The sequence below is a fragment of the Aquarana catesbeiana genome, linkage group LG12 (assembly GCF_042186555.1).
Source record: "Aquarana catesbeiana isolate 2022-GZ linkage group LG12, ASM4218655v1, whole genome shotgun sequence".
NCBI lineage: Eukaryota > Metazoa > Chordata > Amphibia > Anura > Ranidae > Aquarana > Aquarana catesbeiana.
This window is the reverse complement of record NC_133335.1, coordinates 3,660,645-3,680,230: the sequence shown is the minus strand read 5'-3', so window position 1 is coordinate 3,680,230 and position 19,586 is coordinate 3,660,645. Positions and strand designations below refer to the sequence as shown.

The following is a 19,586-nucleotide window of genomic DNA, read 5'->3' as shown; positions in this document are numbered from 1 at the left end:
ACCAAGTATAGGGCACCAAGCACTGCACCAAGTATAGGGCACTGCACCAAGTATAGAGCACCGAGCACTGCACCAAGTATAGGGCACCGAGCACTGCACCAAGTATAGGGCACCGAGCACTGCACCAAGTATAGGGCACCGAGCACTGCACCAAGTATAGGGCACTACACCAAGTATAGGGCACCGAGCACTGCACCAAGTATAGGGCACCGAGCACTGCACCAAGTATAGGGCACCGAGCACTGCACCAAGTATAGGGCACCGAGCACTGCACCAAGTATAGGGCACCGAGCACTGCACCAAGTATAGGGCACCGAGCACTGCACCAAGTATAGGGCACTGCACCAAGTATAGGGCACCGAGCACTGCACCAAGCATAGGGCACCGAGCACTGCACCAAGTATAGGGCACTGCACCAAGTATAGGGCACCGAGCACTGCACCAAGCATAGGGCACCGAGCACGGCACCAAGCATAGGGCACCAAGCACTGCACCAAGTATAGGGCACTGCACCAAGTATAGGGCACCGAGCACTGCACCAAGTATAGGGCACCGAGCACTGCACCAAGTATAGGGCACCGAGCACTGCACCAAGTATAGGGCACCGAGCACTGCACCAAGTATAGGGCACCAAGCACTGCACCAAGTATAGGGCACCAAGCACTGCACCAAGTATAGGGCACCAAGCACTGCACCAAGTATAGGGCACCAAGCACTGCACCAAGTATAGGGCACCAAGCACTGCACCAAGTATAGGGCACCAAGCACTGCACCAAGTATAGGGCACCGAGCACTGCACCAAGTATAGGGCACCGATCACTGCACCAAGTATAGGGCACTACACCAAGTATAGGGCACCGAGCACTGCACCAAGTATAGGGCACCGAGCACTGCACCAAGTATAGAGCACCGAGCACTGCACCAAGTATAGGGCACTGCACCAAGTATAGGGCACCGAGCACTGCACCAAGCATAGGGCACCGAGCACTGCACCAAGCATAGGGCACCAAGTACTGCACCAAGCATAGGGCACCGAGCACTGCACCAAGTATAGGGCACTGCACCAAGTATAGGGCACCGAGCACTGCACCAAGCATAGGGCACCGAGCACGGCACCAAGCATAGGGCACCAAGCACTGCACCAAGTATAGGGCACTGCACCAAGTATAGGGCACCGAGCACTGCACCAAGTATAGGGCACCGAGCACTGCACCAAGTATAGGGCACCGAGCACTGATCCGGATGTAGACAAGTCCTCAGAGCAGAGAATCCATCATCAGCCATCACAGCACAACTTCTATCTCATCAGTCAGCCGTGACGGCGGCTCCTCCGACCCGACACCCAAATCTGCATCTCATTTCACAGCAATTAATTCCACACCGAACCAGAAACACCGCAATTACAGCACGAAACACAGAGGGCGCCCCACCTGCCACTCTACATTAATGAGGTAGTATTGAAGAGCTCACAGATCGCTCAGTCCAACTTCCTGCACCTCGCTCATTACCCCCCCGAGAGACATCCATAGACTCCTGTACAGGTATCTCTGTCTACAGAATACAGATACTGAGAATTACACCCGACATACAGGACAAGAGAAGTGGTACTGTGCAGAGCCCATACATACAGAATAAGACCAGATACCGAGAATTACACCCGACATACAGGACAAGAGAAGTAGTACTGCGCAGAGTCCATACATACAGAATAAGAACAGATACCGAGAATTACACCCGACATACAGGACAAGAGAAGTAGTACTGTGCAGAGTCCATACATACAGAATAACAGTTACTGAGAATTGGGAGGATTTTGATAAATCATGAATAGGAAATAATTCCCATAGGAATAAATCTTCCAGGCCGGTTACCATGGAAACGTGTGATACCGGCAAACAAAAGGCGGCGCGGCGGAGGAAGTGATTCTCCGTCAATGAGAGTCGGTTTATCTGGGATGTGTATGAAGACCCCCCTCCCCCGGGGTGCAGACCCCATCCCCCCACTATCTGATTCCAGCAGCTGATACATTATTTATTGGAATCAGAAATGCTTTGATCAGCGGAGACGGTCAGCTTGCAGCGCACACATCACCACTAAACATGGCGTCCCGTCCAGCCGAGCGTTCACCAACCAAGGAGAGTCTGTCGCACAACACAACCAGGGGGAGTAATTCATAGCAACCAGAAATCTAGAATGATCCCCCTGATGTCACCCCCAGGATGAGAGTTATAACATTTGCACACAAGAAGCCTTGGATGGAAGCTGAATGTTACTCGCTATTGGCTGCAACAGAGACATCCGCATCTCTTCATTGGTTCTATTTACAGACTGCGGACATAGTACAGGAGATGATCAGAGACTGCGGACATAGTACAGGAGATGATCAGAGACTGAAGACATAGTACAGGAGATGATCAGAGACTGCAGACATGATACAGGAGATGATCAGAGACTGCAGACACAGCACAGGAGATGATCAGAGACTGCGGACATAATACAGGAGATGATCAGAGACTGCAGACATAGTACAGGAGATGATCAGAGACTGCAGACATGATACAGGAGATGATCAGAGACTGCAGACATAGTACAGGAGATGATCAGAGACTGCAGACACAGCACAGGAGATGATCAGAGACTGCAGACATGATACAGGAGATGATCAGAGACTGCAGACATAGTACAGGAGATGATCAGAGACTGCAGACATAATACAGGAGATGATCAGAGACTGCAGACATAGTACAGGAGATGATCAGAGACTGCAGACATAATACAGGAGATGATCAGAGACTGCAGACATAGTACAGGAGATGATCAGAGACTGCAGACATAGTACAGGAGACGATCAGAGACTGCAGACATAGTACAGGAGACGATCAGAGACTGCAGACATAATACAGGAGACGATCAGAGACTGCAGACATAGTACAGGAGACGATCAGAGACTGCAGACATGGTACAGGAGATGATCAGAGACTGCAGACATAGTACAGGAGACGATCAGAGACTGCAGACATAGTACAGGAGACGATCAGAGACTGCAGACATGGTACAGGAGATGATCAGAGACTGCAGACATAATACAGGAGATGATCAGAGACTGCAGACACAGTACAGGAGATGATCAGAGACTGCAGACATAGTACAGGAGATGATCAGAGACTGCAGACATAGTACAGGAGATGATCAGAGACTGCAGACATAGTACAGGAGATGATCAGAGACTGCAGACATAGTACAGGAGATGGTCAGAGACTGCAGACATGATACAGGAGATGATCAGAGACTGCAGACATAATACAGGAGATGATCAGAGACTGCGGACATAGTACAGGAGATGATCAGAGACTGCAGACATAGTACAGGAGATGATCAGAGACTGCAGACATAGTACAGGAGATGATCAGAGACTGCAGACATAATACAGGAGATGATCAGAGACTGCAGACATAGTACAGGAGATGATCAGAGACTGCAGACATAGTACAGGAGATGATCAGAGACTGCAGACATAATACAGGAGATGATCAGAGACTGCGGACATAGTACAGGAGATGATCAGAGACTGCAGACATAATACAGGAGATGATCAGAGACTGCGGACATAGTACAGGAGATGATCAGAGACTGCAGACATAATACAGGAGATGATCAGAGACTGCAGACATAGTACAGGAGATGATCAGAGACTGCAGACATAGTACAGGAGATGATCAGAGACTGCAGACATAGTACAGGAGATGATCAGAGACTGCAGACATAGTACAGGAGATGACCAGAGACTGCAGACATAGTACAGGAGATGATCAGAGACTGCAGACATAGTACAGGAGATGATCAGAGACTGCAGACATAGTACAGGAGATGATCAGAGACTGCAGACATAGTACAGGAGATGATCAGAGACTGCAGACATAGTACAGGAGATGATCAGAGACTGCAGACATAATACAGGAGATGATCAGAGACTGCAGACATAATACAGGAGATGATCAGAGACTGCAGACATAATACAGGAGATGATCAGAGACTGCAGACATGGTACAGGAGATGATCAGAGACTGCAGACATAGTACAGGAGATGATCAGAGACTGCAGACATAGTACAGGAGATGATCAGAGACTGCAGACATAGTACAGGAGATGATCAGAGACTGCAGACATAGTATAGGAGATGGTCAGAGACTGCAGACATAATACAGGAGATGATCAGAGACTGCAGACATAGTACAGGAGATGATCAGAGACTGCAGACATAGTACAGGAGATGATCAGAGACTGCAGACATAGTACAGGGGATAATCAGAGACTGCAGACATAATAGAGGAGATGATCAGAGACTGCAGACATAGTACAGGAGATGATCAGAGACTGCAGACATAATACAGGAGATGGTCAGAGACTGCAGACATAGTACAGGAGATGATCAGAGACTGCAGACATAGTACAGGAGATGATCAGAGACTGCAGACATAGTACAGGAGATGATCAGAGACTGCAGACATAGTACAGGGGATAATCAGAGACTGCAGACATAATAGAGGAGATGATCAGAGACTGCAGACATAGTACAGGAGATGATCAGAGACTGCAGACATAATACAGGAGATGGTCAGAGACTGCAGACATAGTACAGGAGACGATCAGAGACTGCAGACATAGTACAGGAGACGATCAGAGACTGCAGACATAATACAGGAGACGATCAGAGACTGCAGACATAGTACAGGAGACGATCAGAGACTGCAGACATAGTACAGGGGATGATCAGAGACTGCAGACATAATAGAGGAGATGATCAGAGACTGCAGACATAGTACAGGAGATGATCAGAGACTGCAGACATAATACAGGAGATGATCAGAGACTGCAGACATAGTACAGGAGATGATCAGAGACTGCAGACATAGTACAGGAGATGATCAGAGACTGCAGACATAGTACAGGAGATGATCAGAGACTGCGGACATAGTACAGGAGATGATCAGAGACTGCAGACATAGTACAGGAGATGATCAGAGACTGCAGACATAGTACAGGAGATGATCAGAGACTGCAGACATAATACAGGAGGTGATCAGAGACTGCAGACATAATACAGGAGATGATCAGAGACTGCAGACATAGTACAGGAGATGATCAGAGACTGCAGACATAGTACAGGAGATGATCAGAGACTGCGGACATAGTACAGGAGATGATCAGAGACTGCAGACATAGTACAGGAGATGATCAGAGACTGCAGACATAGTACAGGGGATGATCAGAGACTGCAGACATAATAGAGGAGATGATCAGAGACTGCAGACATAGTACAGGAGATGATCAGAGACTGCAGACATAATACAGGAGATGATCAGAGACTGCGGACATAATACAGGAGGTGATCAGAGACTGCAGACATAATACAGGAGATGATCAGAGACTGCAGACATAGTACAGGAGATGATCAGAGACTGCAGACATAGTACAGGAGATGATCAGAGACTGCGGACATAGTACAGGAGATGATCAGAGACTGCAGACATAGTACAGGAGATGATCAGAGACTGCAGACATAGTACAGGAGATGATCAGAGACTGCAGACATAGTACAGGAGATGATCAGAGACTGCAGACATAATACAGGAGATGATCAGAGACTGCAGACATAGTACAGGGGATGATCAGAGACTGCAGACATAATAGAGGAGATGATCAGAGACTGCAGACATAATAGAGGAGATGATCAGAGACTGCAGACATAATAGAGGAGATGATCAGAGACTGCAGACATAGTACTAATCGAAGGAAAGTTTAGATAGTAATCTGTTTCACTCAGCAGCCAATCAGCAGCTTTATAAAGCCCATGTACCTCCTTATTGCTATAGAATGCTCTTTATTGCAGTAGCGGATGTGAACAGCAGGGGGCAGCACATGAAGCAGCATGGAATTACAGGACTCAACAGGTTGGATGAAGGAAGTTTGTAGAGAATGTAGGAGAAGATCGGCGTTGCCCCCGGCAGTTTACATCCCATAATAAAGATGGATTCTGACATTTCCGGTATTTATAAAGCTTCTCTGAGATTTCTGTGTCACCAGATTACAGAAAATAAAAAGTAAAATAAATCTCCAGTTTTTCAGCTTTTATTGCTCTGATTGTCTTCCGTATCGTCATGACAACGTCTCCCGTGTATGACGTGTGAAGGATGCGGAGAAGGAGAACAGATTGAACGATTTGATCGGTTTTATTGCCTGTCACAGGTGTGACCCTGAATGCACTCTCTACTGGATTGTAGTTCTGGATATCACCACAGGGGGGCAGTGCTGTCACATGGCTGTGATCTTCATTCACTGATACAATGTATCTCCTGGTGGGTACCATGGATGGTCTGTATGTCACACTGGGGGGGGGAGGGGGGGTTTGTCATTCACCGGGCAGCCCGTTCTCCTCCTATGACTCTGCTGACAGTGAGGTCTCACCGAGCTCTGATTGGCTGCTCTGCGATTCATCATTATAGGGATCTCCATGTGTTACATTATAGAGACAATGTATCCATGTCACTCCGCACATCGATTGATAGACTTGTGTGGCCCCCCGGGGTACTGAAGAGCCGCTTTACTGCTGTGCTGTGAATACACCAGATGATCACACAGGGGACTGAGGACAGCTGCGATTTCCACCTTCCATTCCATTGTGGATTGCGATTAACAAGTCGCAATGAAATCCCCCAAAAAGTAGCACAGGAACCTTTTTAGGCTCCATTCACATATTGCGCCTCGTCATGTGACGTTGGACATTAAAGTCACATGACAAGTCGCAGTCCATTCTTGTCAATGGCGCCCGCTCAAATTGGTGCCACCAGAAAAGCCGCAGTGACTTGGAAAAGATCCTTTGCACTAATTTGGTGCGACTTTTGATGTGGCTTTGGTCCAGAGAAATGTGTAAAGTCGGATCAAAGTCGCACCAACAGCTGCTGCAAATTCACACTGGAAATCGCACAACATTGGAGAGGCCTTAATGTAAATGGACTTTGATCTGACTCTGGACCAGGGTCACATCAGAAGTCGCCCCACCGTAGTGCAGGAACCTTGCGTGTGACAACCAAGTCGCTTGACAAGTCGCAGCCCATGTATTTCAATGGAAGCCGTTCAAATCGATGCGACTAACGCTTGCTGCACTCTTTTGATAAATGCTAGTAGTTCCTTTCACACTTGTGAGGAGACAAAGTCGTGCGACTTGCATTGTGACTTCACAGAGCAACTTTGATGCGACTTTTGGAACGACTTTGGTCTGACTTTACATTCTCTGGACCAAAGTCGCATCAAAAGTCAGACCCAAGTAGTGGAACCTCTTCTGAAGTCGCAGCGACTTCTGTAATGTCAGTAGAACGTCTCTCATAGAAATACATTGAATTTCACATGTCCTGCGACTTGCGGTCTCATGAGTCGGATCCAAAGTCGCAGAAATGTGAAAGGAGCCTAAAATAAAGTCTAAAAAGTCGCATCTCAATGTTATCAATGCAACCGTCAGCAGCCAAAGTCGCATCCAAGCGGCACCCATCAAAATTGCAATGGAAATCGCCTTTAGAGTCGCACAAATGTGAAAGGAGCCTCATTTGTAGAATGAAGAGGATCTTCCAGCTGCTGCACATTATAATTGTATCTTCCAGTTCCGGGATGTGTGATCCGGGCTTTCCCCGTCCCCCCCCGGAGTACACACTGCTCAGCGGGACCCACCTTTAGTAAATAGCGATCTGCGATATCGCTCAGCCTCCCTAATCTCCACTCCGTATGATAAATGATAGTCGTATTTACACAGCAATTACAGGTGGAGAGCCCCGCCCTGTGCGCTTCCATCCCATTCCTCCCATTCACCGCAATGTCACCCCAGATACCGAGATTTACTCTAATTAAAGGGACAGACACGCCGACCGACCGACCGACCGCCATCCGGGGACCAGAGGATCTGCAACACTCCGCCACACGGGGGCGATAAAGATGAGAGAAAAAAGAGGAAAAACGTTCTGTATATATTGGTGATCATTTCCCAAAATCCCAGACTGGATCTATAAATAGACTGAGGACCACTTCTACCCCCCCCCTCCCCCCCATATAACTCTCCTCTCCTGAAATACTCTGCTGGAGGACTCTGCTCCTTCCCCTATAACTCTCCTCTCCTGAAATACTCTGCACTGCTGGAGGACTCTGCTCCTTCCTCTATAACTCTCCTCTCCTGAAATACTCTGCTGGAGGACTCTGCTCCTTCCCCTATAACTCTCCTCTCCTGAAATACTCTGCTGGAGGACTCTGCTCCTTCCTCTATAACTCTCCTCTCCTGAAATACTCTGCACTGCTGGAGGACTCTGCTCCTTCCTCTATAACTCTCCTCTCCTGAAATACTCTGCTCTGCTGGAGGACTCTGCTCCTTCCTCTATAACTCTCCTCTCCTGAAATACTCTGCACTGCTGGAGGACTCTGCTCCTTCCTCTATAACTCTCCTCTCCTGAAATACTCTGCTCTGCTGGAGGACTCTGCTCCTTCCTCTATAACTCTCCTCTCCTGAAATACTCTGCTGGAGGACTCTGCTCCTTCCTCTATAACTCTCCTCTCCTGAAATACTCTGCACTGCTGGAGGACTCCTCTCCTTCCTCTATAACTCTCCTCTCCTGAAATACTCTGCTGGAGGACTCTGCTCCTTCCTCTATAACTCTCCTCTCCTGAAATACTCTGCTGGAGGACTCTGCTCCTTCCTCTATAACTCTCCTCTCCTGAAATACTCTGCTGGAGGACTCTGCTCCTTCCTCTATAACTCTCCTCTCCTGAAATACTCTGCACTGCTGGAGGACTCTGCTCCTTCCTCTATAACTCTCCCCTCCTGAAATACTCTGCACTGCTGGAGGACTCTGCTCCTTCCTCTATAACTCTCCTCTCCTGAAATACTCTGCTGGAGGACTCTGCTCCTTCCTCTATAACTCTCCTCTCCTGAAATACTCTGCACTGCTGGAGGACTCTGCTCCTTCCTCTATAACTCTCCTCTCCTGAAATACTCTGCACTGCTGGAGGACTCTGCTCCTTCCTCTATAACTCTCCTCTCCTGAAATACTCTGCACTGCTGGAGGACTCTTCTCCTTCCTCTATAACTCTCCTCTCCTGAAATACTCTGCACTGCTGGAGGACTCTGCTCCTTCCTCTATAACTCTCCTCTCCTGAAATACTCTGCTCTGCTGGAGGACTCTGCTCCCTCCTCTATAACTCTCCTCTCCTTACTCTGCTCTGCTGGAGGACTCCTCTCCTTCCTCTATAACTCTCCTCTCCTGAAATACTCTGCTGGAGGACTCTGCTCCTTCCTCTATAACTCTCCTCTCCTGAAATACTCTGCTGGAGGACTCTGCTCCTTCCTCTATAACTCTCCTCTCCTGAAATACTCTGCACTGCTGGAGGACTCTGCTCCTTCCTCTATAACTCTCCCCTCCTGAAATACTCTGCACTGCTGGAGGACTCTGCTCCTTCCTCTATAACTCTCCTCTCCTGAAATACTCTGCACTGCTGGAGGACTCTGCTCCTTCCTCTATAACTCTCCTCTCCTGAAATACTCTGCACTGCTGGAGGACTCTGCTCCTTCCTCTATAACTCTCCTCTCCTGAAATACTCTGCACTGCTGGAGGACTCTGCTCCTTCCTCTATAACTCTCCTCTCCTGAAATACTCTGCACTGCTGGAGGACTCTTCTCCTTCCTCTATAACTCTCCTCTCCTGAAATACTCTGCACTGCTGGAGGACTCTGCTCCTTCCTCTATAACTCTCCTCTCCTGAAATACTCTGCTCTGCTGGAGGACTCTGCTCCCTCCTCTATAACTCTCCTCTCCTTACTCTGCTCTGCTGGAGGACTCCTCTCCTTCCTCTATAACTCTCCTCTCCTGAAATACTCTGCTGGAGGACTCTGCTCCTTCCTCTATAACTCTCCTCTCCGGAAATACTCTGCTGGAGGACTCTGCTCCTTCCTCTATAACTCTCCTCTCCTGAAATACTCTGCTGGAGGACTCTGCTCCTTCCTCTATAACTCTCCTCTCCTGAAATACTCTGCTGGAGGACTCTGCTCCTTCCTCTATAACTCTCCTCTCCTGAAATACTCTGCTGGAGGACTCTGCTCCTTCCTCTATAACTCTCCTCTCCTGAAATACTCTGCACTGCTGGAGGACTCTGCTCCTTCCTCTATAACTCTCCTCTCCTGAAATACTCTGCTGGAGGACTCTGCTCCTTCCTCTATAACTCTCCTCTCCTGAAATACTCTGCTGGAGGACTCTGCTCCTTCCTCTATAACTCTCCTCTCCTGAAATACTCTGCTGGAGGACTCTGCTCCTTCCTCTATAATTCTCCTCTCTTGAAATACTCTGCTGGAGGACTCTGCTCCTTCCTCTATAACTCTCCTCTCCTGAAATACTCTGCACTGCTGGAGGACTCTGCTCCTTCCTCTATAACTCTCCTCTCCTGAAATACTCTGCTGGAGGACTCTGCTCCCTCCTCTATAACTCTCCTCTCCTTACTCTGCTCTGCTGGAGGACTCCTCTCCTTCCTCTATAACTCTCCTCTCCTGAAATACTCTGCTGGAGGACTCTGCTCCTTCCTCTATAACTCTCCTCTCCGGAAATACTCTGCTGGAGGACTCTGCTCCTTCCTCTATAACTCTCCTCTCCTGAAATACTCTGCTGGAGGACTCTGCTCCTTCCTCTATAACTCTCCTCTCCTGAAATACTCTGCTGGAGGACTCTGCTCCTTCCTCTATAACTCTCCTCTCCTGAAATACTCTGCTGGAGGACTCTGCTCCTTCCTCTATAACTCTCCTCTCCGGAAATACTCTGCACTGCTGGAGGACTCTGCTCCTTCCTCTATAACTCTCCTCTCCTGAAATACTCTGCACTGCTGGAGGACTCTGCTCCTTCCTCTATAACTCTCCTCTCCTGAAATACTCTGCTGGAGGACTCTGCTCCTTCCTCTATAACTCTCCTCTCCTGAAATACTCTGCTGGAGGACTCTGCTCCTTCCTCTATAACTCTCCTCTCCTGAAATACTCTGCTGGAGGACTCTGCTCCTTCCTCTATAATTCTCCTCTCTTGAAATACTCTGCTGGAGGACTCTGCTCCTTCCTCTATAACTCTCCTCTCCTGAAATACTCTGCACTGCTGGAGGACTCTGCTCCTTCCTCTATAACTCTCCTCTCCTGAAATACTCTGCTGGAGGACTCTGCTCCTTCCCCTATAACTCTCCTCTCCTGAAATACTCTGCTGGAGGACTCTGCTCCTTCCTCTATAACTCTCCTCTCCTTACTCTGCTCTGCTGGAGGACTCTTCTCCTTCCTCTATAACTCTCCTCTCCTGAAATACTCTGCACTGCTGGAGGACTCTGCTCCTTCCTCTATAACTCTCCTCTCCTTACTCTGCTCTGCTGGAGGACTCTTCTCCTTCCTCTATAACTCTCCTCTCCTGAAATACTCTGCTCTGCTGGAGGACTCCTCTCCTTCCTCTATAACTCTCCTCTCCTGAATTACTCTGCTGGAGGACTCTGCTCCTTCCTCTATAACTCTCCTCTCCTTACTCTGCTCTGCTGGAGGGCTCTGCTCCTTCCTCTATAACTCTCCTCTCCTGAAATACTCTGCCCTGCTGGAGGACTCCTCTCCTTCCTCTATAACTCTCCTCTCCTGAAATACTCTGCTCTGCTGGAGGACTCCTCTCCTTCCTCTATAACTCTCCTCTCCTGAATTACTCTGCTGGAGGACTCTGCTCCTTCCTCTATAACTCTCCTCTCCTTACTCTGCTCTGCTGGAGGACTCTGCTCCTTCCTCTATAACTCTCCTCTCCTGAAATACTCTGCTCTGCTGGAGGACTCTTCTCCTTCCTCTATAACTCTCCTCTCCTTACTCTGCTCTGCTGGAGGACTCTGCTCCTTCCTCTATAACTCTCCTCTCCTGAAATACTCTGCACTGCTGGAGGACTCTGCTCCTTCCTCTATAACTCTCCTCTCCTGAAATACTCTGCTGGAGGACTCTGCTCCTTCCTCTATAACTCTCCTCTCCTGAAATACTCTGCACTGCTGGAGGACTCTGCTCCTTCCTCTATAACTCTCCTCTCCTGAAATACTCTGCACTGCTGGAGGACTCCTCTCCTTCCTCTATAACTCTCCTCTCCTGAAATACTCTGCTGGAGGACTCTGCTCCTTCCTCTATAACTCTCCTCTCCTGAAATACTCTGCACTGCTGGAGGACTCCTCTCCTTCCTCTATAACTCTCCTCTCCTGAAATACTCTGCTGGAGGACTCCTCTCCTTCCTCTATAACTCTCCTCTCCTGAAATACTCTGCACTGCTGGAGGACTCCTCTCCTTCCTCTATAACTCTCCTCTCCTGAAATACTCTGCACTGCTGGAGGACTCTGCTCCTTCCTCTATAACTCTCCTCTCCTGAAATACTCTGCACTGCTGGAGGACTTCTCTCCTTCCTCTATAACTCTCCTCTCCTGAAATACTCTGCTGGAGGACTCTGCTCCTTCCTCTATAACTCTCCTCTCCTGAAATACTCTGCACTGCTGGAGGACTCTGCTCCTTCCTCTATAACTCTCCTCTCCTGAAATACTCTGCTCTGCTGGAGGACTCTGCTCCTTCCTTCTTAACTCTCCTCTCCTGAAATACTCTGCTCCTTCCTCTATAACTCTCCTCTCCTGAAATACTCTGCTCCTTCCTCTATAACTCTCCTCTCCTGAAATACTCTGCACTGCTGGATGACCCGGTAATGTTTTCCTGGTAGTAATAAGAAGAGCTCCTTACCGGTGACATTGAGGACGTCTCTGATGACCTCGGCCTTCAGGAAGATCCGCCCCCTCTTCTCCGTATGGTCCATCCCACATAGACTGGGCACATTGACGACGCAGACTTTATGTACATTCATATCACAGGCTGAGTGGAGAGAGAAGACAGAGGTCAGCGCACTCAGGAGCCGGGCGACACACACAAATCATCAACTATGACATCATTCCATCCAAATCTATGACAGTTCCTGGTGGAGGCGGCACTACGGGTCACCTGCCGGCCTCCTACATCTAATGGACACGTGAAATTCCCCATCATACACCCACCTTGTAAATTCTCCATGCCGCAGAGTACAGGGGTCTCCCCACCGCAGCGGCAGACTACGGGGGTCTCCCCACCGCAGCGGCAGACTACGGGGGTCTCCCCACCGCAGCGGCAGACTACGGGGGTCTCCCCACCGCAGCGGCAGACTACGGGGGTCTCCCCACCGCAGCGGCAGACTACGGGGGTCTCCCCACCGCAGCGGCAGACTACGGGGGTCTCCCCACCGCAGCGGCAGACTACGGGGGTCTCCCCACCGCAGCGGCAGACTACGGGGGTCTCCCCACCGCAGCGGCAGACTACGGGGGTCTCCCCACCGCAGCGGCAGACTACGGGGGTCTCCCCACCGCAGCGGCAGACTACGGGGGTCTCCCCACCGCAGCGGCAGACTACGGGGGTCTCCCCACCGCAGCGGCAGAGTACGGGGGTCTCCCCACCGCAGCGGCAGACTACGGGGGTCTCCCCACCGCAGCGGCAGACTACGGGGGTCTCCCCACCGCAGCGGCAGACTACGGGGGTCTCCCCACCGCAGCGGCAGACTACGGGGGTCTCCCCACCGCAGCGGCAGACTACGGGGGTCTCCTCACTGCAGCCCCAACACAGAAGGTCACATGGTTTACATACATCCTGATTGAAGGCCCGCCCCTTTTTCTCTCTTTATCGTCCTGTACCTCTCATGGTGTGATCTGTGATTGTTTTTCACAAGGAAACAGCATAAAATATCTTTATCCTCACAGGAAAAATGCTGCTTCCTGCTCTCCCACTCCAGTGCTCTGTGCTGACAGAGCTGAGTAACAGCCACACCCCTAATTACAGGTGTCCTCACAATGACTTGTACTTTAGGGAAGGGGAGAGTGTGTCTGACAAGAGAAGGGGTGTGTCTGACTATAGAGGGGGCGTGTCTTGACAGAGAGGGAGTGTGTCTGACCACAGAGGGGGTGTCTCTGACCACAGAGGGGGTGTGTCTGACCACAGAGGGGGTGTGTCTTGCAAGAGAAGGTGTGTGTCTGACCTGAGAGGAAGTGTGTCTTGACAGAGAGGGAGTGTGTCTGACCACAGAGGGGGGGTGTCTGACCAAAGAGGAGGTGTGTCTTGTCAATGGAGTGTGTCTGACCAGAGAGGAGGTGTGTCTGACCACAGAGGGGGTGTGTCTGACCACAGAGGGGGTGTGTCTTGCCAAAGGAGTGTGTCTGACCACAGAGGGGGTGTGTCTGACCAGAGAGGAGGTGTGTCTTGCAAGAGAAGAAGTGTGTCTGACCAGAGAGAGGGTGTGTCTTGACAGAAAGGGAGTGTGCCTGACCACAGAGGGGGTGTGTCTGACCACAGAGGAGGTATGTCTTGCCAAAGGGGTGTGTCTGACCAGAAAGCGGGCGTGTTTTGACTGAGAGGGAGTGTATCTGCCCATAGAAGGAGTGTGTCTTGCTAAAGAGGGAGTCTCTGGCCAGAGAGGGGCGTGTCTGATCAGAGAGGAGGTATGTTTGAAAAAAGAGGGGGTGTGTCTGACTACAGAGGAATGTGTCCTGACAGTGGGGGAGTGCCTGGCCAGAGAGGGGGAGTGCCTGGCCAGGGAGGGGGGGTGTGTCTGATCAGAGAGGGGGTGTGTCTGATCAGAGAGGGGGAAATATTTACAGTGCTGAATGTAAATGAGGGGGGAGGAGAGAGATCAAGCACACTGTATGTAAATGAGAGGAAGTACATACATTCAGAGTAATGTATGTATATGAGGGGGAGGGGATAGATTCAGATTAGTATATGTCATTTAGGGGGAGGGGTTTGAGACAGAGTACTGTATGCCTATTAAGGAGATAGATTCAGAGTACTTTATGTAAATGAGGGGGAGGAGACAGATTCTGAGAGTTGCATGTAAATCAGTGGGAGGAAACAGATCATGCAAACTAGATGTAAATGAGGGGGCGGGAATAGATTCAGAGTACTGTATATGTAAATGAGGGGGAGGAGATAGATCAGGCACACTGTATGTAAATAAGGAGGGGTTAGATTCAGAGTACAATATGTAAATAAGGGGGAGGGGTTTGACACAGCGTACTGTATGTATATTTTAGGGGGAGTGGATTTGGAGTACTTTATGTAAATGAGAGGGAGGAGACAGATGTGGCCCGCCCCTCCCCAGTCTGTACTTACTGTCGCACTTCATTCCTTGGTGTATTAACCCGTAGAGCAGCGATCCGCAGTGGTCGCAGAAGGTGGGGCTCCCGTAGGTGTGAATCTTAAACTTGTGCTTACTGCGGGGGTCCTGCAAGACACAAGACATCAAACACTGGTCAGACAGAGCGAAGCCCATGGGTATGAAGTAAAAGAACATTGCAGCAACATGAGTGAGACCCTCTTACACTGGACCCAGGCAGGTTATTCAGTAAGAAGGTGAGTAGGGATGAGTAGGGAGCAGTCACCATCCGGCAGGACTGTGTGTGACCACAAACCCAGCGCTGGTTACCCTTCCACACCCTCTTAGTGAATGATCCCCACGCAGAGCTCCTACATCAACCAATCCCGGGGGGGGGGGGGGGGGGGGGCCGAGTCAGGAGATATCCTCACCGTTGGGGGTATGTACAACACCACAGAGTATGTCAGAGCTATATAAAGAAATGTGGACACCATACCACAGGTGTAGAGGGTGTGATCGCCCCATTGTGGGCGGGAACAGTTTGGCACACTCCCCCAACAACTGAAGCCTTTAGGGGTTTGCCCCCTTCTGGTAGATTTCTATTGATCACATTAACCCCCCCGAGCAGCCCGGCGGGGGAGGGGAGGTGGGGCGCACAAGACGCCACGCGGCTGTTCAGTGAGACGAATCCATGCGGAACGGCGCCCGCTGCCAGACAATTCATTAGTTAATGACTTTTTTGCTGCGTCTATCAGAAGCCTTTCAGAGCGGCCATTAACGAGCCGCGTGATTAGAAATTGCTCATCAAGGTTTTTCTGCGACATCTGATGGAAATGAATGAAGCGTCGACGCCTCTCTCCGGATTTAGAATTCGCCTCCGAGGGCGGCAGAGGGGCCGCGCCATTGTGTGTCCCCAGACGAAAGCCGCCAGCTGCACCCAGATAACGCCTTAACCCTTTACATCCGCGAACTGCCGCCGTCTTCGCTGGTAATTCACCCAAAAATCCAACACATGAGCTGCGAGAGTGCGGGCATAACAGTCAGGGACACACGGAGGAATTTACAGAATCCAGGAGCTGCGTGACCGACCCCTCCCCCTTAGCTGGACCAGAACATACAATGAGGATGATCCCTACTGCTGACATATAGAAGCCGTTATATGGGGGGGGGGATGATTGGATCCCCTGCAGACCACTTACATAGAAATGAAGGGTCTATAATTTTTATCATAGGTGTATTTTATATGATAGAGACAGAATATCAACCAAAAATCCAGAAAAATCACAATACAAATGTTATAAATGGAGTTCAATGAGTAAAGTAAGTATTTGATCCCCAAACAAAACATGACTTAGTTGGTGGAGAAGCCCTTGTTGGTGATCACAGAGGTCAGACGTTTCTTGTAGGTGGTGATCAGGTTTGCTCACATCTCAAGAGGGATTTTGGGCCACTCTTCTTTACAGATCTTCTATAAACCCTTAAGGTTTCTTGGATGTCTCTTGGCAACCCAAAGTTTCAGCTCCTCCATACATTTTCTATAGGATTAAGGTCTGGAGACTGACTAGGCCACTCCATGACCTTAATGTGCTTCTTCTGGAGCCACTCCTTTGTTGACTTGGTGGTATGTTTTGGGTCATTGTCCTCCTGGAAGACCCATCCATGACCCATCTTCAGTGTTCTGGCTGGGAAGAAGGTTCTCATCCAAGAGTTTACAATACATGGCCCCATCCATTGGCCCTTCAATATGGCAAAGTCGTCCTGTACCTTTAGCAGAGAAACAGCCCCAAATCACCATGTTTTCACCTCCATGTGTGACTGTAGGGATGATGTGACTGTAGGGATGGTGTTCTTAGGGTCATAGTCAGCATTTTTTTTCCTTCAAACACTGCAAGTCGAGTTAATGCCAAAGAGCTGAATTTTGGTCTCCTCTGACCACAGAACTTTCTCCCAATCCTTCTCTGAATCATTTAGATGTTCATTGGCAGACTTCAGACGTTCCTCTACATGTGTCTTCCTGAGGGGGGGACCTTACGGGAGCTGCAGGATTTCAATCCATGGTGGTGTATTGTGTTGCCAATGGTTTGTTTGGTGACTGTGGTCCCAACTGCCTTGAGATCCTTCACAAACTCCTCCCGTGTAGTTCTGGGCTGATCCCTCACTTTTCTCATGACCATCCTCACCCCATGAGGCAAAACCTTGCATGGAGCTCCAGACCGAGGGCTGTTGATGGTTATTTTGTGTTTCTTTTACTCGCCAATAATCGCTCCAACAGTTGTGTCCTTCTCACCAAGCTTCTTGCTGATGGTCTTGTAGCCCATTCCAGCCTTGTGCAGGTCTACAATCTTCTCCCTGATGTCCTCTGACAGATCTTTAGTCTTCTTTGGTCTTCCCCATGATGGTGAGGTTTGAATGGAAGAGATTTTGTGGACAGGTGTCTTTTATACACATAACGAGTTGTCGTTAGGAGAACCTTCTTACATTGACAGGACTAATCTGTGTACCACATGAGCCCCTACTGTAGCCAGTCTGTGGGGGGCAGAATTATTGTTGGTTGGTAGGGGGGCAAATACTTATTTTACTCACTGAACTGCAACTCCATTTATAACATTTGTATGATGTGATTTTTCTGGATTTTTGGTTGATATTCTGTCTCTATCATATAAAATACATCTATGATAAAAATTATAGACCCTTCATTTCTATGTATATCAGTGATGGGATACCGGTGATCGATGAGGAATAACGCCGCCATAATGGCAGGTGGAAATTTTCAGCTGGTAGGAGGTGAAGGGGGTTCGGGGGACTCTAGCAATTAACCCCAAGAAAAGGTGATTTAACCCTTTACAACCATACGGGATTTCCAGGTCTGGGTACTGAAGGTACGTCCGGTGCCAGGAAAGCCACCAGTTCCTCCATAAAGCAGACGACACACGATCGCTCTTACATCGGCATGTTCAGCGTTTGCTCCACTGCCTGCTGCTGAGATATGAGCAGTCATTGGAGGAGATCGGGGGCTGGGTAATCAACCTGGGTACAGCCTGATCCAAGAGCGATCCCGTGTCATCTGCTGTATGGAGGAGGTCGGGGGGCTCCCGTGTCATCTGCTGTATGGAGGAGATCGGGGGCTCCCGTGTCATCTGCTGTATGGAGGAGGTCGGGGGCTCCCGTGTCATCTGCTGTATGGAGGAGGTCGGGGGCTCCCATGTCATCTGCTGTATGGAGGAGGTCGGGGGCTCCCGTGTCATCTGCTGTATGGAGGAGGTCGGGGGCTCCCATGTCATCTGCTGTATGGAGGAGGTCGGGGGCTCCCGTGTCATCTGCTGTATGGAGGAGGTCGGGGGCTCCCGTGTCATCTGCTGCATGGAGGAGGTCGGGGGGCTCCCGTGTCATCTGCTGTATGGAGGAGGTCGGGGGCTCCCGTGTCATCTGCTGTATGGAGGAGATCGGGGGCTCCCGTGTCATCTGCTGTATGGAGGAGGTCGGGGGCTCCCATGTCATCTGCTGTATGGAGGAGATCGGGGGCTCCCGTGTCATCTGCTGTATGGAGGAGGTCGGGGGCTCCCATGTCATCTGCTGTATGGAGGAGATCGGGGGCTCCCATGTCATCTGCTGTATGGAGGAGATCGGGGGCTCCCGTGTCATCTGCTGTATGGAGGAGGTCGGGGGCTCCCGTGTCATCTGCTGTATGGAGGAGGTCGGGGGCTCCCATGTCATCTGCTGTATGGAGGAGATCGGGGGCTCCCGTGTCATCTGCTGTATGGAGGAGGTCGGGGGCTCCCGTGTCATCTGCTGTATGGAGGAGATCGGGGGCTTCCGTGTCATCTGCTGTATGGAGGAGATCGGGGGCTCCCGTGTCATCTGCTGTATGGAGGAGGTCGGGGGCTCCCGTGTCATCTGCTGTATGGAGGAGATCGGGGGCTTCCGTGTCATCTGCTGTATGGAGGAGGTCGGGGGCTCCCGTGTCATCTGCTGTATGGAGGAGGTCGGGGGCTCCCATGTCATCTGCTGTATGGAGATCGGGGGCTCCCATGTCATCTGCTGTATGGAGGAGATCGGGGGCTCCCATGTCATCTGCTGTATGGAGGAGATCGGGGGCTCCCATGTCATCTGCTGTATGGAGGAGATCGGGGGCTCCCGTGTCATCTGCTGTATGGAGGAGGTCGGGGGCTCCCGTGTCATCTGCTGTATGGAGGAGATCGGGGGCTTCCGTGTCATCTGCTGTATGGAGGAGGTCGGGGGCTCCCGTGTCATCTGCTGTATGGAGGAGGTCGGGGGCTCCCGTGTCATCTGCTGTATGGAGATCGGGGGCTCCCATGTCATCTGCTGTATGGAGGAGATCGGGGGCTCCCGTGTCATCTGC

At 50.3% G+C, this 19,586-nt stretch overlaps 1 protein-coding gene across 1 annotated transcript in view; it reads right to left on the bottom strand.

Moving 5' to 3' along the window:
• The window catches only part of LOC141114265 (protein kinase C alpha type-like), a 230,229-nt gene that overhangs the window by 114,190 nt on the left and 96,453 nt on the right, over positions 1 to 19,586 (bottom strand). The window contains exons 4-5 of the mRNA XM_073607850.1: positions 15,244 to 15,355; positions 12,799 to 12,927 (exon numbers count right to left, since the gene is read on the bottom strand). Coding sequence (XP_073463951.1) covers positions 12,799 to 12,927; positions 15,244 to 15,355 — 241 coding nt within the window. The remainder of the gene's footprint in view (positions 1 to 12,798; positions 12,928 to 15,243; positions 15,356 to 19,586) is intronic.